Source organism: Nelumbo nucifera, chromosome 2 (genome assembly GCF_055504915.1).
Source record: "Nelumbo nucifera cultivar China Antique chromosome 2, China Antique-T2T, whole genome shotgun sequence".
Lineage (NCBI taxonomy): Eukaryota > Viridiplantae > Streptophyta > Magnoliopsida > Proteales > Nelumbonaceae > Nelumbo > Nelumbo nucifera.
In genome coordinates, this window is record NC_142650.1 from 103,217,101 (window position 1) to 103,238,472 (window position 21,372).

The 21,372-nt window shown below is 37.8% G+C and overlaps 1 protein-coding gene across 2 annotated transcripts; it reads right to left on the reverse strand.

The window, feature by feature from the left end:
- Window positions 1-318: 318 nt before the first annotated feature.
- On the reverse strand, window positions 319-20,519 carry LOC104587462 (DNA (cytosine-5)-methyltransferase CMT3-like). Of its 2 annotated transcripts, none has more exons than XM_010245082.3 (21): window positions 20,191-20,519; window positions 20,016-20,056; window positions 19,799-19,898; window positions 19,006-19,113; window positions 18,794-18,916; window positions 18,538-18,640; window positions 18,155-18,372; window positions 17,680-17,745; window positions 17,314-17,583; window positions 15,103-15,161; window positions 14,925-14,991; window positions 14,475-14,804; window positions 14,323-14,391; window positions 14,160-14,246; window positions 13,973-14,060; window positions 7,992-8,110; window positions 7,792-7,896; window positions 7,668-7,711; window positions 7,511-7,580; window positions 7,319-7,422; window positions 319-623 (listed from the first exon to the last, which is right to left on the reverse strand). In XM_010245082.3, the coding sequence occupies exons 1-21, from the start codon at window positions 20,356-20,358 to the stop codon at window positions 446-448; spliced, it is 2,517 nt and encodes an 838-aa protein (XP_010243384.1). In that variant the 5' UTR covers window positions 20,359-20,519; the 3' UTR covers window positions 319-445. The 2 variants fall into 2 exon arrangements, with proteins under 2 accessions (XP_010243384.1, XP_010243382.1); XM_010245080.3 differs by having other exon boundaries at window positions 20,016-20,059; window positions 20,191-20,511.
- Window positions 20,520-21,372: the final 853 nt, after the last annotated feature.

Consider the following 21,372-nt stretch of genomic DNA (forward strand, 5'->3'; position numbering starts at 1 on the left):
ATGAACTCCACTAGGTGAACCTCTTCTTACCACCAATCCCCCACCCAAAAAGAGAGAGCGACAGGTCATTAAACTTTTGCCAAACTCTCATAATCATGAAACGTTGATTTATCTCAATTTTAATGGGGTTTGCACAAAGTTTAAAATATCAACACAATATATCCCATATGGGGCATTAGCATCATATCTTTGGGCCCCAATACACCTATTTACAGGTGTTTATAAAAACCCTCGGAGGTTTGCCACAAATTAATAGACAACATTTATCAATACAAAATATAAGAAAACAAACAGTTGCAACAGGCCGACAACACAAACTTTCGCCAAACTCTCATGTTCATGGATCATGATTTAATGAATCTCAATTACACGGGTTTGCGACAAATAAAATACATAAACAACATTTATCAATACAAGAATATTAGAAAAAAATAAAGCTATTACATCATGAATTAACATCATCCTCAATTGATTCAGAAGGAACACGTTTCAGAGAATTAGGAAATTTCTGAGGAAGAACCAATAAGGGTTCCTCGTCACAAATACCACGGTAAGCCAAACCTAGAGCATAACCTAACGCTCTAGCCACAGGTACAGCCACAGCATTGCCAACTTGTATGTACCTGAAACAAATACAAGAAAATAAAATGCATTTAGAAAGAAAAGACTTGCAAACAACTCAAGGCGAGGCTGGCCAACCAACTTATCGTTTATGGAGCAAGGAAGAATGGTAAAATAAATGAAGACATTAGAGGATCATATTCATTCAACCTTTAGGAGATTCAATTAGGGTAGAATTCATGGCAGTAACTTTTAAAATGCAAAACACAATGGAAATGGGAGAAGGAACATATCATTTAAGCATTCTACTTCCTTTCCAACCAACTCTCATCTTTAATCACCCACAGTCCCTCATTCACCCCACAAAATCCATCACTAGAGCTCAAATTAGGATTCCTGCCCAGCCCAACATCAATTTGGTATCAAAGCCAAATCCCAAGATACTAGATCCATATAAAAAGGTATTGGAGCATCCATGTTAGGAGGTAACAGACCCAAATCCCAAGATGTTAGATCCATATCAAAAGGTCGCAACAAGGTTCAAAGTATCGATACGTATTGGTCAATACATATCGTGCAGGTGGTTTCTCAATACAATCGAGGTTCTGACCGGTTCAAGGGGTGGAGGAGCCTTAATCTGGGCCCCCTGAACCAGTTTTTAAAAAAAAATTAAAAAAAAGCAAAAAAACACTATCAATATCACCCGATATGCCTCGAGCATATCGATATTTTGAACCTTGGGTTGCAATACCAAATCCAAAGGCAAATCTATATCAAGAATCATCTGCGCAAATGTTGAAGATGAGTGGGAAAGATATCCTAATTTGTGTAAAAGAAGCAATGACTTGCTGTGAAATGCAAGGGGAGTTGCCCTCCCCTTGGTAAATCATCAGAAATTCATAATAATGAGTTTTGAATACAAAGTTGAAGTTCCAAAAAAAGTGGATTCATCAAAAAAGCAAGAGACAAAAAGAAACGAATCAAAAGCCAAATTTGGAAGTCCAACAAGTTCCAAAAGAAATTTCCAATAATGTTTTTTTACAAGTCTTCACCATGTGCTTAAAGAAGAAAAGATGCATCATATTGAAATGGTGATTTTTGAAGATAAGAATCCTAAAATTCCGGTGTTGCTGATCTTATCATCCCTTTGATTCCCAATACCAAACATCTAATTCGTGACTTGGAGAAAACATTAATTCTTCGCCAATTAAAAACTCGAGTTTTTTCAAACCGGCGGAAAATAATACAAACAAGGAAGCAAGGAAAGAACCAATGGAGAATAATTAAGCCAGTTTTCCAATTCCTCTGCCAATTTCAAAATCCTTGGGTTATAGGATATTGGTATTGTTTCAGCTCTTTTATTTATTTTCTACTTATTGGTGCATTACGAATCTAGTCTTGCCTTCTAGAATTGTATGGTTCCAAACCTGCTATCTAGAGTAATTCCCGAGTTCACTACTTTTAGTAATTTTTTGTCTTTAAAGTCAGTTGTAGTGGTATGAGTCAAGAGTTATTAGACTTGTTTTAGGAATACTTGGTTACACTGCCATTTATTTAATTAACCACTTTCAGACTTTCTACGACATGTTTCTTGAAGAACACAGCCTGAGAAAAACATTTCCTTGATAAACAGTTTAACCAAACAACACTTCAAGTTCCACCGAAGGGAACACCTATGTGACCCTGAGTTGGTGCTGATTTTTTATAAACGGAAATGAACCAAACACAATCATAGTAATAGTCTTTATGGGTCATCTTTTAATTTCTTAGTTCTAAAATAAATAGAAGTTCTTTTTTGTCAATTTCCAAGTTCAAATAGGAGTTTGTAAAGGGACATCCGAGCTTATAAGTTCAGTCTATAAATTGTAATTTCCAGTTGAAAAAAGTTGATCCCAGGAAATAAAGTTTCGTTTTAGTTAATTCTGATGGTTGTTTTCCCTCTCCCTCGTTTCTTCTTCCAAGTGGGCCAGTCTCTTCGTTGTTTACCCTAACAACAACACTTCACATAGTTTTGCTGGACAACAAGCACTCTACTTGTTTTCCATTCATATTCTTCATCATTAATCACCCACAACCCCCCACACAGAACCCACGAGCAGACCTTAAATCAGTAATACCCAACCTCATCATACAGCAAATGTATATCTCTGTTTGCAAGTTTTAATAAAATTTCTATTATTCATCAAAAAACCAGTTCATGTTTTCTTCAAATCAATGGTATAATGGTAAAAAAGAAACCAAAAACATAAGCATAAAATTATCCAACTTACATACCTTAACAATTAAAAAAACAAACATTTGCACTCTTTTCTTTGAAAACAAAGACCTATAAATCCTATTTTCACCATCATCGTCATCGCTGTCCATCTATTAATACCATATCCACCATTTCATTTTATTTGATACCATAAAACCTTAAACAAATTATATGGGATTGGTTACATGAATCATTGTTCACCATTTCATTCTATTTAATGCCATATCCACCATTTCTTACTACTTTTTTTTTGTTTTGATCAATAACACTTTCATTGACTCATCAAAAGAAGATTTACAATAGGAAGACAAACACACTTATCTTCCAAGAGCAACAAAAAACCTCAAGAAAAGAAAAAAAGACAGAAAACACACTATAGTGACAGCTTAGCCCAAAAAAGTGAATCCCTATCTGCCCCTTGTTTAGCTAAACCGTCAGCTAGGGAATTAGCCGATCTTTTAACCCAAAGTATCTTAACTTCCATCTCCCGCACCAGCCAATTGAATTTCCTCCTCTCATTATTGTACTTCCATAAGCCATTGTGATCTTTAATCACCACCTCTGAATCCCCTTCAATTAAGAGTTTACTGATGTTCAACTCCTTAGCTTTTATGTACTCCTTCCATAACTGCAAAGATCTCAGCTCTAAGGGAGTCACCCACTCCAATTGGGCCTGAGAACATAGCAGAAATGACCCCATTTCCATCCCTAAAAACACCCCCAATCCCTGATTGTCCCAGATTTCCCCTACTACACCCATCAAAGTTTAGTTTCACGAATCCACTAAGTAAAGGGGTCCAAGCCACACTCATTACTGACTTAGTCTGTGTTCAATTTGCAATTTCACCCAACTTCCTCAACATGTCATCCACAGTGTAATCTGTGAAAAGCTCCAAAGATTTCAGCCACTATACCGCCCTAATATGAATGATAGCCCACAAATCTGCTGCTCCTCTCTGAGCTTCTGAGAATATCCTAGAGTTTCTTTCTTTCCAAAGAGTCCAACATACTGCAGCCCTTGGTCCTCACCACAATGTCCTCCTTTTTATCTGCCACCTGAAAAGACAAGGGGAAAAAAGGCCTTGCAAGTCTGATAGGGTATTCCAACTACATCCAAATAGGGACAAAGCCCATTCCCAAATTGACCTTGCAAAATGGCAAGACACCAGTAGGTGAAAACCAGTCTCCCCATCCACTTTACAAAGAACACACCACTGAGGTGACAAACAAGTATTGGGTCTCTTCTTTTGGAGTAGATCACCAGTGTTGATTCTTTCTAGATAGGCTTCTCAACAAAAATTACCAACTCTAGGAGGTATTGCTCTGCACCAAACCTCATCAACAGGAAAATGAGGGAAGGAAAGACTGGTGGACTGACTTGAGACTTTGAAGAAAGAAGCACAGGAAAAAATGCCGTTGGGAGAAGGTGTCCAAATTCTACAATCCGCCCTAGTGGGGTCAAAGACAACGTTATCAAGAATTGCAATAAGGCTCAAAATATTGTCAAAGTTTGAGTCCCTCAAATCCCTTCTTAGACCCAAATTCCACCCAATCCCAGAAGTGGAAGAGGACGGGGTGGTAAAAGACGAAATTGGCTCATTTTTCAAATCAGAAAGAGCAAACAAAGAAGGAAATTGATCCTTTAGAGGGGCACTCCCCACCCAGGTTTGTTCCCATAAATTTATGGAGTTACCGAAATTCAAGTCATACCTGATATTAGGGGAGAAAACTGGTAGCAGGTCATGAATAGCTTTCCAAGAAGAATTGCTTGTGGTCCTAACTCTGATTCTAGCGTCCCATCCATTATTCTCCAGCCCATGAATACTTGCCACTATTCTAGCCCATAGCTTCTCCTTCTCCAAGGGGAATCTCCACAACCACTTTCCCAACAGAGTCATATTCCTTCTCCTAATATTCCCAAGCCCCAAACCACCACATGTCTTACTCCTACAAACTGTCTCCCAACTAACTCTATGATCCCTCTTTTCCTCTCTCGGTTCCCACAGGAAATCTCTCATTAACTTCTCCAATCTATTAGCAACCTTCACTGAGATGTTAAACACCGACAGGAAAAAGATAAGTAAATTAGCAAGCGTGGCCTTAATAAGAGTAATTCTCCCACCAAGAGAGAGGTAGTTCTTTTTCCATGACACCCGTCTTTTTTCAATCCTTTCCACTCTGAGACTTCACACCCCAACACTTCAGCACTCCCTGATCTCTGCCTCCTCCAAATTCACCCCCACAACACAACTTTTCCCAAGGTTAACCTTCAAGTTGGATATTTGCTCAAACAATTGTATCACCGACTTCAAATTCCTAATAAAGCTCACATTACCGCCTTCACAAAACAGAATCGTGTCGTCAGCAAACTGTAAGTAGTAAGGGGGGTTTCCACCCTCCTCCAAATTCACCCCCACAACACAGCTTTTCCCAAGGTTAACCTTCAAGTTGGATATTTGCTCAAACAGTTGTATCACCGACTTCAAATTACTGATAAAGCTCACATTACCGCCTTCACAAAACAGAATCGTGTCGTCAGCAAACTGCAAGTGAGTAAGGGGGGTTTCCACCCTCCCAACTTTCCAACCTCTAACAAGCCCCCTAGAATCTGCTCTATGAATCAATTTCCCCAAAATCTCTGCAATTAGAATGAACAAGAATGGAGAAAGGGGGGCTCCTTGTCTTATACCCCTACTGGCTGGAAAGAAATCTACCACTGTCCCATTCACTAGCACTGAGTAATGACAATTCCGAACACAACCTATAATCCACTTACACCACCTATCCCCGAAACCAAATTTAGTCAAAACTTTACCCAAAAAGTCCCAGTCCACCAAGTCATAGTCCAACTTACAGACCACTCCCTTCTTATCCCTCTTAAAGTTCTCCACACTCTCATTAGCAATTAAAATATGATCAGTAATTTGTCTTCCATTCACAAAAGCTCCTTGGTAGTGTGCAATGATATTTGGCAAAACCTTCTTCAGCCTCAAAGACAACACTTTTGCAATGATCTTATACAATTAACCAAGCTAATTTGCCTAAAATCCTTCGGGTGGGAAGCATCTTTCTTTTTTGTAATTAAGGCTATAAATGTAGAGTTCACACCCGAATTCACAATTTCTCTCCTGAAAAACTCCTCAAACACCTACAAAAGATCATCTTTCAAAATATCCTAATAGTCCTGATAAAAAGCCATTGTGAACCCATCCGGCCCTAGGGCTTTTGTTCTATCCATAGAGAATACAGCCTCCTTGATCTCTTCTAAACTAAAGCTTCTCTCCAACCTTCTCTTGTTCTCCACCCCTACATCTGGCCAATCCAATCCTTCTACCCACACCCTTTTACACACAAGCCTTCTTACAATAGATTTGAAGTGCTCCACACAAGCCCCAGCAATCTCCTCTTGATGTACTAGCTCAACTCCATCTACTACCAGTTTGGAGATCAGGTTCTTCCTTCTCCTGCCATCTGCTAGAGAGTAGAAAAACCTAGTGTTTTTGTCCCCCTCCTGCACCCATTTACACCAAGATTTTTGCCTCCAACTAATCTCTCCTGAGCTTGTTGTCTTCCTCACCAAGTTCTCCCCTTTCTTCTTTAGAGTCAAGCCTTTCAATCTTATCCAACAGATCTCCCTTTCTTTTTTCTATCATCCCAAACTCCATCAGATTCCACTCCTTGATTTTTGCTTTCAAAAAATGAAGTTTCTTATGGAATTTCATCCCCTCCCATTCCACCAATGGGTTACACTCATACCACCACTCCCTCACTTTGTTAGTAACCCTAGATGGAGTAACCACATATTTTCAAATCTAAAGGGGGTAGGACCTCCACGCCTTCTTTCCTCCAAACGCTACTATCTCTTTCAACTTGCAACAAATAACTACTTTTTGGTGTTGTTGGTCTTTTATGCATGTGAACAAATCATGTTAGTCTACTTTCTATCATTTTATCACCCATTGAAGCTACTCCTAGCCTCCTCCAAATGACTTCATTTCTGCTTCTATCCTACTAATTTTTCCGCTCATCCATCTCAGCATACACATTTTTGCCACACTCAAATTTTGAACAATTTTGTCTTGTCTACCTGACAGTCTGCTCCATACAACATAACTGACCTTACAACTATTTTATTAAAAATAATAAATTTTCTACACTATGCTCCTTTGCAAATCCAACATAGAATTTTAAATATCAAGCCACCCTAAATTCATAGACATGATAGAATTCAGTTCCAACTCCAGCTCCCAAAGGTTACAGCAATATAAATTATCAGAATACCTACTAACATTTACACCATGCTTTTCATATATAAAATAGATGTTAGAAGAAAAGAATCACAGAAGCATAAGACGCTATACATTCTACCAAAGAAAAGATAGTAAACCAAAATATACAAATAATAGTGTTCCAAAATTCAACCAACCTAAATTGGGCTTATTTAGGAGGGATTATAAATCACCAAAGCAAAAATTATAAGTTTTAATTTGATGAGCCTACCTCTCCTTAACAGGCCCACAAAGCTTGTAAAAGTCAAGAAAGCCTTGCAACCTTGCATTTTCACGGATTGTAAGAACCCTGTCTTGTTCAGGATGCAATATTATCTGTTAAAATCCAATTATGTCGATCAATACGGTGAGTAATGAATATTTATTATGAAAACAATTTTAAAATATTGCCCAACATCAGTACCTGGTTATGAGGTTCAGCCCTAGTAACAACAGTTGGAACTGTTTCATCCCACCACAGACGGCCAAATGGTCTATGTAATATTCCAGAAACAATTAGAAGGCAAAGAAAAAAAGGACACAAAAAATAAGGCATACACAATTGAAAGAGCAATGCTTACTTAGTTGAAGTGCCTCGAACAAAAGACATTGCATAGTCAGGAACCTATGGGATAAATCATATAAGTATGTTTAAATAACTGCAAAGTAACAAGAAGACAGCAAGTGAAGGGATACAAGTATTACCAAAGGCTTTCCAGAGGGCAAAAACACGCGTTCAACCGATTTGTCCCATTCTACAACATTATCAGGGCGAACCAAAACTCCAGGAAGGTCCCTAAAGTTTGCACCCTATCACAGAAAAGAAATTAAAAAATGATCTTGAGAATCTAAAATTTAAGTGGACGGTGAATAAGGTAGATGACTTTACAAGGTAAAAACACAACCTTTTTCTTCGGAATTCGACAAACTCGTTGATAGTCATCTTCATTCAACTGCAAAGGACAATGATCAAACAGCATGGCCTTCTGTGATGATTGACACCTAGAGGCAAAAACACCTAACTCTACATAATAAAAGTAAGAATTGTCAATAAAACCAATATTCAAGATGTATCAAAAGGAGTGGAACAAAACAACTCCACTAAAAACACAATAAACAAATTAGCTTAGGCCTTTACGGTGCATGTAGTAAGTTTAATCAAGAGGTTGGTAGATTTAAGATAAAGAAGATAAGAACCTCCAAAGGCCTTTCGGTTGCATCAAGAGTCATTGCCTGATACAAATATTGTCAAAATCTTACGATTTACGACATGATTCACTATTTGAATCATGAATCCCAAAGGTTTCATTTGAATCTTATGTATGAATCCTTTTTTATAATTGAAAGAAATTCATTAATCACCAATGATAAATAGTACAATGCCTCCAAGGAGAGGCACAAGATGCAACCTCTCCAAGCTAGTTAAGTACAACTTTCCAATATACTAGAACAAGTTACAATGTAGCACAAAAAAGATCCACCCTGAAACCCCCTGTTTGGCCAATGAATCAGCCATAGTATGAGCCGACCTGCTTACCCATTTTACCTCAATTCTCATATTACTGGTTAACCACTTTACTTTTTTTATGAGGTCTTTGTAGCACCAAATGGTAGCATCCGGGTTTAGAAGCCACCTTGTAACCACCTGAGAGTCCCTTTCAACTAGGAGATGTTCCACCCCAAGATGGTTAGCGATCTAAATTCCTTGTACACCAGCTAATATTTCTGCCCTTGTAGAGTCCCCCACTCCCACCGGTCCTGAGAATAAGGAGATGATGTTGCTTTCCTAATTCCTTAGGGCACCCCCCTTTACCTGAAGGCCCAGGGTTACTTTGGCTGCTCCCATCAAAATTTAACTTGATGACACCTTTTGGAGGTAGATCCCATTCTAACAAACTTCTATTATTCTTTGTAGAATTATTAGCTATCACTAACCAATACCTCCACGGGACATCAAAAGAAATATCAGCAAATATATCCAAGGTGGCTGCCCTGAGTCATTTCCACATGAACTTGCCTCTTATGTATGAATCCTTTTACGACATGATTTATACGATTCTTGCAATTCACAATAATTCAAGTGAATTTACTTAATAATTATTTTTCTACTATCATTTTTTGTTTATATTTAGTATTTTAGTTTTGTTGGGAGAAAGTTATCTTACAACCATTATTAGAAAATGATTACTTAAGTTACTTAGGACCAAAAATTGAGTATTTTTTGTCATCTATAGGTTAAAGAGGTAGTATGTAGATTATTCAATTTTCAAATCAAACTTGATATATCATCTTATGCTTCTATAGTACAAGTGGTAAATTCTATTGTTTTATGTACATATACGATAGATATGGATTAAAAATAGGGTATATTCATGTTCATATATGTATTTAGCCGTTTTGCACCAAGCATAAAAGCAAAAATTGTTCATAAAGACAATAGAAAATTACAAAATGGTGATAAGGAATCACCTCTAAAAAAATAGAACAATATACTCATCCTCCCATTCATCCTACTATACCAAAAAATTTGATCAACAAAAAGAACTTATTTTATTATATTTGGTTATAGTTGAGTTTTGTCTTGATGACAGGATTTTCATCCTTAAAAGACCAAAAGCAAATTTACATAGAAGCCTAGAACAGATGTTGCCTCATAACCCCTTGTTTAGCAAGGGAACAAATTTACATAAAAGACCAAAAGCAAATTTACATAGAAGCCTAGAACAGATGTGGCCTCATAACCCCTTGTTTAGCAAGGGAACAAACTAACCCATTTGTACTCCTTTCCCACTTAAATCCAACATTTATGTCATTTGCAATCCTTTACACTTCCCTAAAAACATGTTTAAGAGTCCATAGGTCTATTAAAATTCCCCCATGAGAATAATTACTTTTGAATCCCCTTCCACCACCTATTTTTTTATCAATAGCACCTCTACCTATTTTTATAACCTAACAACTTTGCAAACCAAAGTCCTTGCAACCAAGGTTCAAAGTATCGATACAAGGCATAGTAGCATGTATTGGTACTATTATTGTGCTTTTTATTTTTTTTTTCAAAACTAGTTCAGAAGGGTCGATTTAAGGCCGATCTACCCTCTAAACCACTTATCCACCCGAAACATAGGAGCATATCAAGAAGGCTCCAATACGATACGAATCAACCGATATGGGCCAATACGTGACACAATTTTAATCCTTGCTTGCAACAATGCCAACAATTTAGCCTTTAGGGAGTTTCCCATACCCATTGGCCTTGAAAATAAAGCCAACATCCTACTCTCATAATTCTAATTACACTCATCCCTGTCATACCCAAATTAACAAAGGAGCTCCTCTCAAAATTAAACTTTACCATGTTGCCTTTTGGGAGGATTCCACTCCACTCCTAATCTCTTTTTTCTATATAGTAATGTACTACCCCGGTCCAAGCTCCTCAGATGTTAGTGATTGAGAAAATCTAAAAGTTGTCCAAGGTCTCTACCCAAAGTCCTACTTTTCCCATTAAAGATTCTATTACCCCTCTCTTCCCAAACAACCCAACTAATTGATGCCTTAGTAGCTCTCCAAAGTACTCTTTCTTATCTTTGGTTTCCTCAAAAAATAAGGATTGAAAAGCAAACATCTTTTTCTCTTTTTAAGAAAGGGTAACTTTCATTAACAAAAAGAGGAAAGGATATACAAGATGTATAAGAGATGCATCAATCCCCTACTACCCCAAATTTAGCTAGAGCATCTATGAGTTCAAATCTCTTGGAATCTACCTAAAAACATAGGCTAACTACAATTGCATAACCCCGATTTCATTGAGCTGATGAGAAAATCTCCAAGGCCCCTCCTAGTGGTTTAGTTTAGCATCACCTAATTACCACCTTTGAGTCTCCTTCCACCACCACTGAAGAAATATTCAAGGATTTTACTCACCTCATCCCCACCATTAAAGAAAATGCCCACATCTTGAGGGGGTCCCACCCACACCCAAACAAAGAACAAAAAAAACTCCCAAATACGAAGGTCTCACCATTACCCCTACATAAGAAAAATGCTTGAATTTTAGGCGGAATAGCCTTAATCCAAATTTCATTAATCCGGAGGTCCACCCCTTGTGGACTAGACAAAGCAAGAATTTTGAAAACAGAGGAACAAATAAAGAGACCATCTAGTGAGGTTAACCATATTCTAGAATCCTGAAGGTTTAGGTCCAGGAAAACTGCCTCCAAAATGTCAAGTAGGTAAACGAAGGAAGTAAGCCACTTTCCCTTAGGCCTCTTCTGAAGCCAAGCTTTCAATTAACACCAATAGAAGATGGTTTTCCCATTCTAGACACAACTCCAGCCCTAAGGTTAGAGAGGGCATAAAGTTTAAGAATTTATCTATGAGTGGTGCTTCCCCTATCCAAAGGTCTTCCCAAATCTGGATTTTATCACCCCTCCCCACATAAAATAGGTGAAGTTAAGAAAAATGGAGCAAACCTCATGAAATACTTTCTAAAAAGCTAAAGCTGACTAGAGAGCAATTTTAGTATCCCAATCATGATTGTCTCTTTCAAATGGAAATCTCCACAAACATTTACCAAATAATGAAATGTTTCTAAGGGTAATGTTTCCAACCCCTACGCCCCCTTTCTCCTTTGGTTTACTAGCATGTTCCCATCATAGTTTCCAAGGTACCAAGATTTTGCTAGGCGACAATGGGGCGCCTTGTCACCTAATTGCCTAGGTGGGCACCTAAGTGTCACCTTGGCAATAGTATTTTTAATAAAAAAACATGTATCCTAAGGTAGCTCCCTAGGTTCCATAGCCATATTTCCTTAATAATTATTGGTTCAGGTTTTGAAGTCTTTGAGGGTTCAATACAACAATTAGGAATGTCTACGTTGATTAAACCCTAACAAAAAAGAAATTAATATATAAACACACAAAATGAATACTTTAGTTTAATAATGTCTATTTTATAACTCTAATCTCAAAAATTAATATAAAAGTATTTTATAACATCATATACAAAACTGCTTGGCGATTAGAAGAGGTGAGCCTCCAAGGGTGCCTTGTCACCTAGGCAGCACCAATCTAGGTGTCGCCTTGACATTTGTGGTTCCTAGTAGGGATGCAAAAAGTTGAGAAGAAATAAATGGGAAAATTTGCCAACGTAGTTCTGATCAAAATGATTCTTCCACCTAAAGAAATAAAATCCCTTTCCATAGAGCTAGTTTCTTAGCAAACCTCTCCACCACCAACTTCCAAAACCATCAAACCTAGGTTTTCCTCCCAAAGGCAAACCTAAGTAAATCACAAGTCAAATCCTAACCTCACATCCCAACAAATCAGCAAAACTCAAAAGCTCGCCTTCTTTCGGATTAATCCCTACAATTCCACTTTGACTCCATTTGATCTTCAACCTAAAGACACACAAAGTTGTCAATCAACATCTTCAAGTTTCTCACAATTTCTACATGAACACTCTCACAAAACAAGATTATCATCAACAAAGAGAAGATGGGAAACAGTCACTTGATTTCTACCAATCCTCTAACCCTTAATCAAGCATAGTACATATGTTTTCACTACCAATCTGCATAAGACCTCTACATTAAGGTGAAGAGTGGAACCTGTCCACCAAACCCGTAGGACCCTAGACCTGCCACCTATCCACCCAACCCATAGAACCAAACCACCATAACTAAAAACCTTGCAACCATCGAATAAAAACCAGCAATACATCTACAAAAACAATTTTCCAAATTTCTTAGCATCTATAATAGTTATAACAAGGATCTCTTTACTTCTATTGCACTTTTTGTCTTCCTTACCCTCTTATTAAGACTAATCCCAAACAAACCCCCTTCAAACTGGCAAAAAACCTTTGATAATTGAGTTCTCCAATTATTATTTTGCAATTTGAACCTTCTCGTAGCAGTAGGAATAGTCTCACAATCCTTCAAAGCCTTAGAATTAGCATTGATCATTTCTAGCTCCAACACCGCATTCTTCTCAAAAACCTAGTCTCATGCCAACTTTCCTCCCACCTTCAAAACCGACTTGTCCAACTTTAGTTGAACTACCATTATCTTGCACCACAACATTCATCAGCCTTGTCTATGATCAAAGTGTCATTCTCCATACCCTTAAAAGGCAAACCAAACTTTTCTTCCAACTACCTAAATGCTTTCCTTGCATATCACCTCCCCCCCCCACCGATAAAACACAAACACGGTTTTTACACACCTCCACCTTAAATATTCACAACCGTTTCTAAGTAAATTGAACCTCCAATTTCATGAGTTTTGTCAATAACAATTCCATCAGTCCATTGTTACTTGAGCCTAAATTGTCCTCCTAAAAATCAATCTTTTATCTTCCATCAACAGTTTCGTTCAATAATTTCTTTTCCTTCAATAGACTTTTGAGCTAGCAATCCCACAACCTTCTTTCTCTTCACTTCCCTTCCTTCTCACATCCCCTCGCATTCATTTTCCCAAACTCCTCTTAAACAAGCCACATCAGAACTAGACCCCTTCTCAAACTCTAACCAATATATTGTTTCATCTAATCTATATCAACCCATTCCTCCTTTTCTCCTATACCCACACCCTCTTCTAAGGCCATCCTTCTCAAGCTCATTGCCACCCCCCTAAATTATAAACTTTCCCAACAAGACCCTCCCTCTCACACCTTTCCTTTCATAAATCTTTATTTAGTTTTTATAATAATAGTAAAAATCTTATGATTTGTGACGCAATTCATGGCTAACAAGCTAACAGGTGTGAGAACGCATTTTGAGACCAAGGGTGAGCAAAACCAAATATGGTTTGACAAAAATCAAATTCCATGGCATTTAATGAATTACATCAATTCAAAGCCAACGAGAAAACAAGAATGAAGCTCACCATTCCGACTCAAGCGTATATACTTTTGGAAATCAGTTTTAGGTGCTTTTGAATATGGCATTTCATCACGACTTTCAAAATTTGTGACCTGTAAATGAACAATAGTAATAAACAAACAAAACAAAACATCATGTGAAATGTAATTAAAAAGGATCAAATTACCAAACAAGATGAGCAGAAGACATACCGAGGGAAGGTCAGATATTGCATCACCAAGAAGTAAAGCCTTCTCCAACTTACAAGGCTGATCCTCATCAAATGCAACAGTATTACGCTGAATTTGCAAAAGAAATTGTTAAAAAATAACATACCTGAATTAGCAAGAGCAAAGTATGAAATATCACCCATACCTCAAATTCATTTGGTATACCCCCTCTTACAACAACCTCATGAGTAGGCAATGGATATTGAGGTAATTTCTGCAAAAATAAGAAATCAATAAAATTGATAAAACAAAGAAGTACTTCTTCAATTAACAATTAATGTTTCAGAATGTGCATACTTCTGTAGGACGAGCTCCCCATAAAAATACACGCATCCGAAACTGAGGTAGACCATAACATCCAGCAGCTAACAAACCAAGCCTTGCTTGGTAGTTCATTGCAACAAGACGGCCAATAGCATAGCGTCCAAGAAAACCCTGAGCAAACTTCAAAATGTCCACCACATTCTCCATTAAAACAAACTTAGGCTTCAAGTATTCAACAATATCCATGAAAACAACCATTTGATGGTTCTTAGGATCATCTAATGGGGCTTCAACATTTCTAAAACGATTAAACCCACTAATGCCCTGACATGGAGGCCCTCCGCAAATGACATCCACATCACCCTTGAACAAAAGCAAAAGGTTAAAACAATAATTAATAACACGCAATATAAGAAAAAGATTGCCTTCACAGATGCATATTAATTTAATTATTGAAATATTGCAAAATACAAAACAACTTACGGGAAGTGGTAAAATCTTTGATCGGTAACCATCTTCCACAAACTCACACAATCTTTCTTTACAATCACTAGAGAGCAAGTACCAAAACCAAGTAAATATGCATTTATTCTAGAACACATTTAATACAACAAATAAAAAACGGATGCAAGTAAAAGGAGAAAAAGAAACCACAGCATACCCAAGTCCACCAAAAGGCTCCCAAGTATCTTCACTTGGACCATACCCCTTCCAACGAACCTAAATCAAACAAAAATATGGCAAGCCAAGTAAACCAATTAAATAGATGTATTACAAACATCATTATTCCAAACTTGAACCACAATGAACAACAAAAAGCAAATCCAGTGCTAAACTACCAATAACAAGAATACCACAAGAAAAACAGGATATCAACAATTAACAGTGTTCAATCAACCAGACTGAAATAAACAAGTAATTGGAAGAACATTTCCTTTCAAATAAAAGTGAAAACATTTAAGTATTTCAAATGAGACTAAATAATACATATCCCAAAAATATAAAAGTAACAATATTTATTTTCTATTAATTATTTTCATTTAAAATAAAAGTTATCGTATATCTCCCAATCAAACATTATCCAACTACATTCCAAACACCGAAAAAAGAGCTTTTTTATTATATAAGCCACCCAATAAACAAACTACAAAGGCAGCACAATATAACAATTTTTTTATAAATAAATGAACTTTTTATTAATTTTTTAATATTAGCACATACAAGAAGCCCTTGGAAAGGCACGAGCTGTGATCTCTCCACTAAAGAAGAAAACAAAAGTAACAAGTTAAAGTTGTGCCCAATACAGAACTTCCCTAGCTGCCCCTTGCTTGGCTAGACAGTCCATCATAACATTAGCTGATCTCCCCACCCATTGTGTTCTTAGGTCCATGTTTCTTGTCAGCACCTTAAACTTTTTAATTTCATTCCTAAAGCACCAAACTACTGACTCTGGGTCCTGCAACCAGCTTGTTACAACCTTTGAGTCACCTTCAACTATTAGCTGGTTCACCCCTAATTGAGCTGCAAACTGTACACCTTGCAAGGCAGCAAACATTTCTGCTCTAGTAGAGTCTCCCACTCCTAAAGAACCTGATAAGATAAGGTATCACATTCCCGACTTCATTCCTCAATACCCCACCTAACCCGTAAGGACATGGGTTTCCTAGACTGCTCCCCTCAAAATTCAACTTCAAGAAACCTACAAGAGGAGAAGACCAGCCCGTTCTCACTTTGGTCTTGGAAGAGGAACAGCTTGCCACTGCTGCCCAATTCCTCCAAATGTCATTAAAGGAGAATTGGTGAAACAAGTCCAAAGATTTCAGCCAATGAATCACCCTAACCAAGATGCAGTCCTTTATCTCTTGAAGGTTCCTTTCCTTCTCCAAAAAAGTTCTAGCATTCCTTTTCTGTTGTCAAACAAAAGTAGAGGGATCAAAAAGCAGTCTTAAATCTGTTGGCAAGTTCCAACCGCTCCCAAACAAAGAGAGAAAGCTCTAGCATTCCTTTCTTAAATCTGCTGGCACAATACAACACTTTGCAAAACAGAAAATCAAACGATTAAATACATAAATGCATATATGTTTTGTTAGACCACTTCTAAGCCCCTTACAAACTCACTCTTACGCAAGCCCTTTCAAGTTTCAACTATCCTACTCTTTCTGAAGTTCTACCAAATCAAGTAGAAGAAGTGGGTTGGATTCTTTTTCTCACCTACAAAAAACACTCACTATCTGTAAGCTCATCTTATTGTCTCACTGATCAATTAAGGTATGCATCATCCAGTATCTCTTTCTAATTAGAAAGAAATAAATCAAAAAACAAATAGAGCAAAAATAAATTGGAAACTTGTTAAGAAATTTGAAATTTAATACTTTGGATTTTATAAAATTAACAAAAATTTTTCCATACCCAAAACCATTTCCCTGCACTAAAGCCCAGAATGACAACCCTACAATGAATGCAAAAGGAAATCAAGTAGAATTCTATACCTTGTGCTATCATGAATGAAGGGGCAAGACAGTCACTTATTCAATATCCCTAACCATTGACTCAAAATCCAAGAGACTACAATCCATGCACAAAAAGACAAACCAAATGCACCACGTGCTTACCAATAGTTTAAGATGATTTTAAGTAGAATTTTAGATTTCCCCCCAAACAAAATAAGGAATACACTTTCTGATAGCACCAACATTGAAAGTTCAGCAACAAAACAAAAGCAAATTAATCACCCATCATGCATAAACAACTTTTTAGCTTTTGTAATTGCAATACCTCAAAAAATATAATAATCAAGCAACAAGCAAAAGAAATGTAGTTTACTATCTACCATCATGGACAAACAATTCAAAACGTTCAGAAATTACAAAACCTTGAAGTATAATCCTTTCTTTTGGCTCTCATTGGGGTCTCCAAAACAAATTCCAAGTATCTTTTCAACTTCAAATACTTCTTCAGAAAATTCATCATCTTTTTCGTCACCTTCATCATCATCATCATCATCTTCTTCTTCTTCTTCTTCCTCTTCTTTTTCCTCCAAATTTTCCACATCCTCATCAGCCTTCAACAAAGAGAACTTCCTGCAAAGCTGCTCCCATTTCTTTAGCAAAGCCAAAAAATTCTCTGCTGTTTCATTCCTCACCTGTAAACAAAGCTTATTATGAATACCTATATGGAAATACTCGATTCATGTATATAATGAAAAGTAAGAAGAAAAGAAAAGCAGCATATACCATACCACAGTCTCTGGATGGTTCAACCTGAGGCTTTCGCAGGCATACTGGTTCAGATCAACAGCCCACCTCTTCATAGACAAATATAGCAAAGTTTAGCTATTTATTCAAAGGAAAGAAGGCAAAACTAAAACCAAAGTAAACCATGAAAGATGAGCACAATGACACAAAAAAATAATAATAAAAGATTCAACAGGTTATGGCAAGGGTTTCCAAAGCCCATGGATGACACCTTGTATCATACCCTAGTTTCTCCTGCTGATTCCTAAAGAACAGAGCCTCTCTCATAAAACCAAATTCAACAATCAATGAGGGTATACAGGAAATAAGCAAAATACCCCTATATGGACAATGCAAATACTCCCGACTCGGAGAGTGCAAGACATCTTACACGAGAAAAGAAATATGATACTTGCAAAATTCGTGGGTAAGAAAAAAGAAGGTTTCAACATAACAAAAAACAGATAGCAGTTGGCTTACCGTAACAAGGTTTATGCCAGATATGGCTGCACCAAGGCATAGACCAGTGGACATTGCCCCACAGCCAGAATACAAGTCCAGCAAAGCAATCTCTGGCTTTGTAGGCAGGGAAATTGAGGAGGACTTCTCAGAGACAGGCTTGCACTCACCCTCAGCACCATCAAAACTAACTTCACTAGAAATGGTCGAAGAAGTTTCACTTCCAGCCCTCGTACTCTCTGGAATATACAAAGCCTATCAGTAATGAGAACAATAGTTCCCGAGTAATCAAAAAAATGAGAAAAAAAAGTACCACCGTGATTTTCAACATAAATAAACAAAATTAAGATCAAAATCCAAAGAGGGAAAAAATATTTGCTAATGCTTTAGAAACAAAACATCACCTATGGACAAATTTGCAAATGTTGAATAAGTGGGTGAATATGACATGTCATAATATAAGTCACATGAAGAAGGTATTGTTCTCTGCTTTGCCACCAAATCCATCTGTTGAACAAAGTGGAATTACTACCACCCTCAGTAACACATTTACTGAAAGACTTGATACTCTTATACTCTATAAGACTATTTGTTGAAAGATGCAAGACTCGTATAACCAAGCATAACAAGCCTCCGTAATTGAGAAGCAAAAGGCCATACATTTGGAGAAACTTGAGCAATTTGAATTTTCGATACAATACAGTCCAAGGGGTTGTCATCACGCATATTGGAAAGAAACACTCTTCTGCTGTCAATAAGGCTAGAATGGTCTTTCCCTATGACCTAAAATCATCAGACACACCAAAAGACTGTTACTCAAGATACCCTAGATAAAAAACAGCACAGTACGCTTAATATAATATTCAACTTACAGTGTCTTCAGCCTTGAAAAACCACTGTGCTGTAAAATATGGCTCGCCATCAGTGGTCTCAAACAGCTCAACTATTCTCCCTATGTAATTAGGCTTCCCCTCTTCCCCCTGAAAACATACTACTTGTGAGTATAAGTTCAAATAGCAATTCAGTTATGCTCTATTTGGCCACAATTTCTGCTACATAAGACCACTATTTGAACAATAAACACTGAGCTGAAAACTAGCATTCCTTAAACTGAACTTTTCAGCATTGTGAAATCATTTTGTGCATTTGTTCTGAATAGAAAAATAAAGAATAAATTTAAAAAAAAAAGCCAATTCTGCTTACTCTAGTATGCCCTAAAATTATAGTGCTAAAAAAATAACACAGGAAACATTCATTTTACACTACGTACTGTTTCATTTCCAATCCACACAATCACGACTTCAAGTATATAATTTTGAGCTCAACACGTCTAAGGAACTAACCTTTCAGCTCTTCCTAAAACCAGTTCTATCGATGAGTTTTTATTTAAATAAAAAGGTGATTGTCGAATAACAAAGCTTCAAACTGATTCCTAGGACGACGTTTATCACTAAAACCAATTCTGTGCAATCAAGCCAAAGAATTCCTTAGTTTTTTTTTCCTTTTTCGTACTAAAGCACAACATCTATAATTCGAGGTTCAAACATTCAGAGGTCAGTGTTTTCAGTAAACTTGTTAGTGTTTCGGATTCCTAACATAAAAGATTGGGCTCCAAAAGTGCATATTTTCTAAAAGACAAAATATAAGGCAAACACAAAAGCTCACTTTCACATAAGCGTCATCGTTGAGGTTGAAAATGCAGCCATCGACCTCAGCTTGCCTGTAATGACACCGTGCAAGCAATACCTCCTCATCTGTGTCTTCTCTAAACAACCACACAATATATTTAAATCGAGAAAACATTAGAAAAACAATAGCAGTAGCTGAAAGCCGACAATCTGGCGAAGAAAAAAAAAGAGTGGAAAATTAAACTTATACTTACTTTTTGTTCCCTCCAGATCCGCGAGCATTCTTGCTTTTCTTCTGCTAGAACAACAACAGCTTTCTCAACTCAGGAAAGCAAAGGGGCAAAACCAAGAACTCGCAAGATACAGATCAGACAGACACAAAGATTACCAAAATACAAGTAAAAAAAACAAAGATTCTAGCTACCAAACCTTCTTGTCGTATCTTTCCAGCCACCGTTCCCGAGCTTCTTCTGCCGGAACCGGTTCCCCGTACAACCGAGACTCCAAAGGTTCCGCAGTTTTCTTTTCCTTCTTTCTAGAAGAAGCAGTTGAAGCACTTGCCTGAGTTGCCTCCTCCTTAGTCTTCCGCTTTCCCATGGAAACGGACTTCTCTTGGTTTGACGACTCTATGGACTGGACAATGGTCTAATCCTTGGCAGGTTTCACCGCCGGATCTTCGCCAGTCACTTACGACTTGCACCGCCGGCGTCCGGACGGAAGAAACCGAAGCAGAGACGACGATAAAAGAAAGGAAGAGAGAGAGAGAAGGGAAAATATAAATAAATGCCGGGGTTGGAGTTTGAAGGGGAAATGCGTGGGCGGGAAATGGAATTTTCGGAGTTTTCTGAAGTGGATTGGAATGCGCGGAAGAGGTTCGGCCGTACACGAAGAAAGACGCGTTGGAGATCGGGTTCGGAACGGTTTTACCTCAACCCGAACCGTCACATACACAACGCAAAGCCGCAAACGCACCTGTCACCCATACAACTCAAACAAGTTGGTCGGACTCAACATGGGCCCGATTCAAACCGAACTCTGATTGTTGGCGCGGGTTTAATGCTTTGTTTCTTAACCCGATCCACCGACATTCCTATTATTTTACCGCCAAATTAGATGGAATTAACGATTCACTAGTTATAGAGGGAAACGATTCGTGAGTCGTGATGCACGAGCCAACGAGTTGGCAACGGTCAAATTGCAATGCCGATGGCCCGATGCCACTCGTACTGGCGCCCTTATCGATGTAGTGCGTTGATGGTCAATATTTCCTTCGGATTCTAATCCGAACGTTGGCAGCTCGTTCCAAGGAAATGAACATTCCTTTTTCCGTCGGAAAGTAAGAGTACTCCACTATTCCCGTCGGAAAGTGAGAGTACCCATAAATCATCATGGTCTAATGTGGGTTTAGGCCTTGGAGATGTGCTACCCGGAAAATACTTGCCTCCTAGTCTACCACGTCTACCAATGTTGGCGGATAGGGATGACCGTGGCCGGGCCGGATTTTTATAGGGTATCAAAGATCAACATTCAACAGTACTAAGGTCTGCCCAGGCCTGGCCCGGCTTGCACCCCATACCTGATATTATATGCTTGGGCCTGATTTTGAACCGG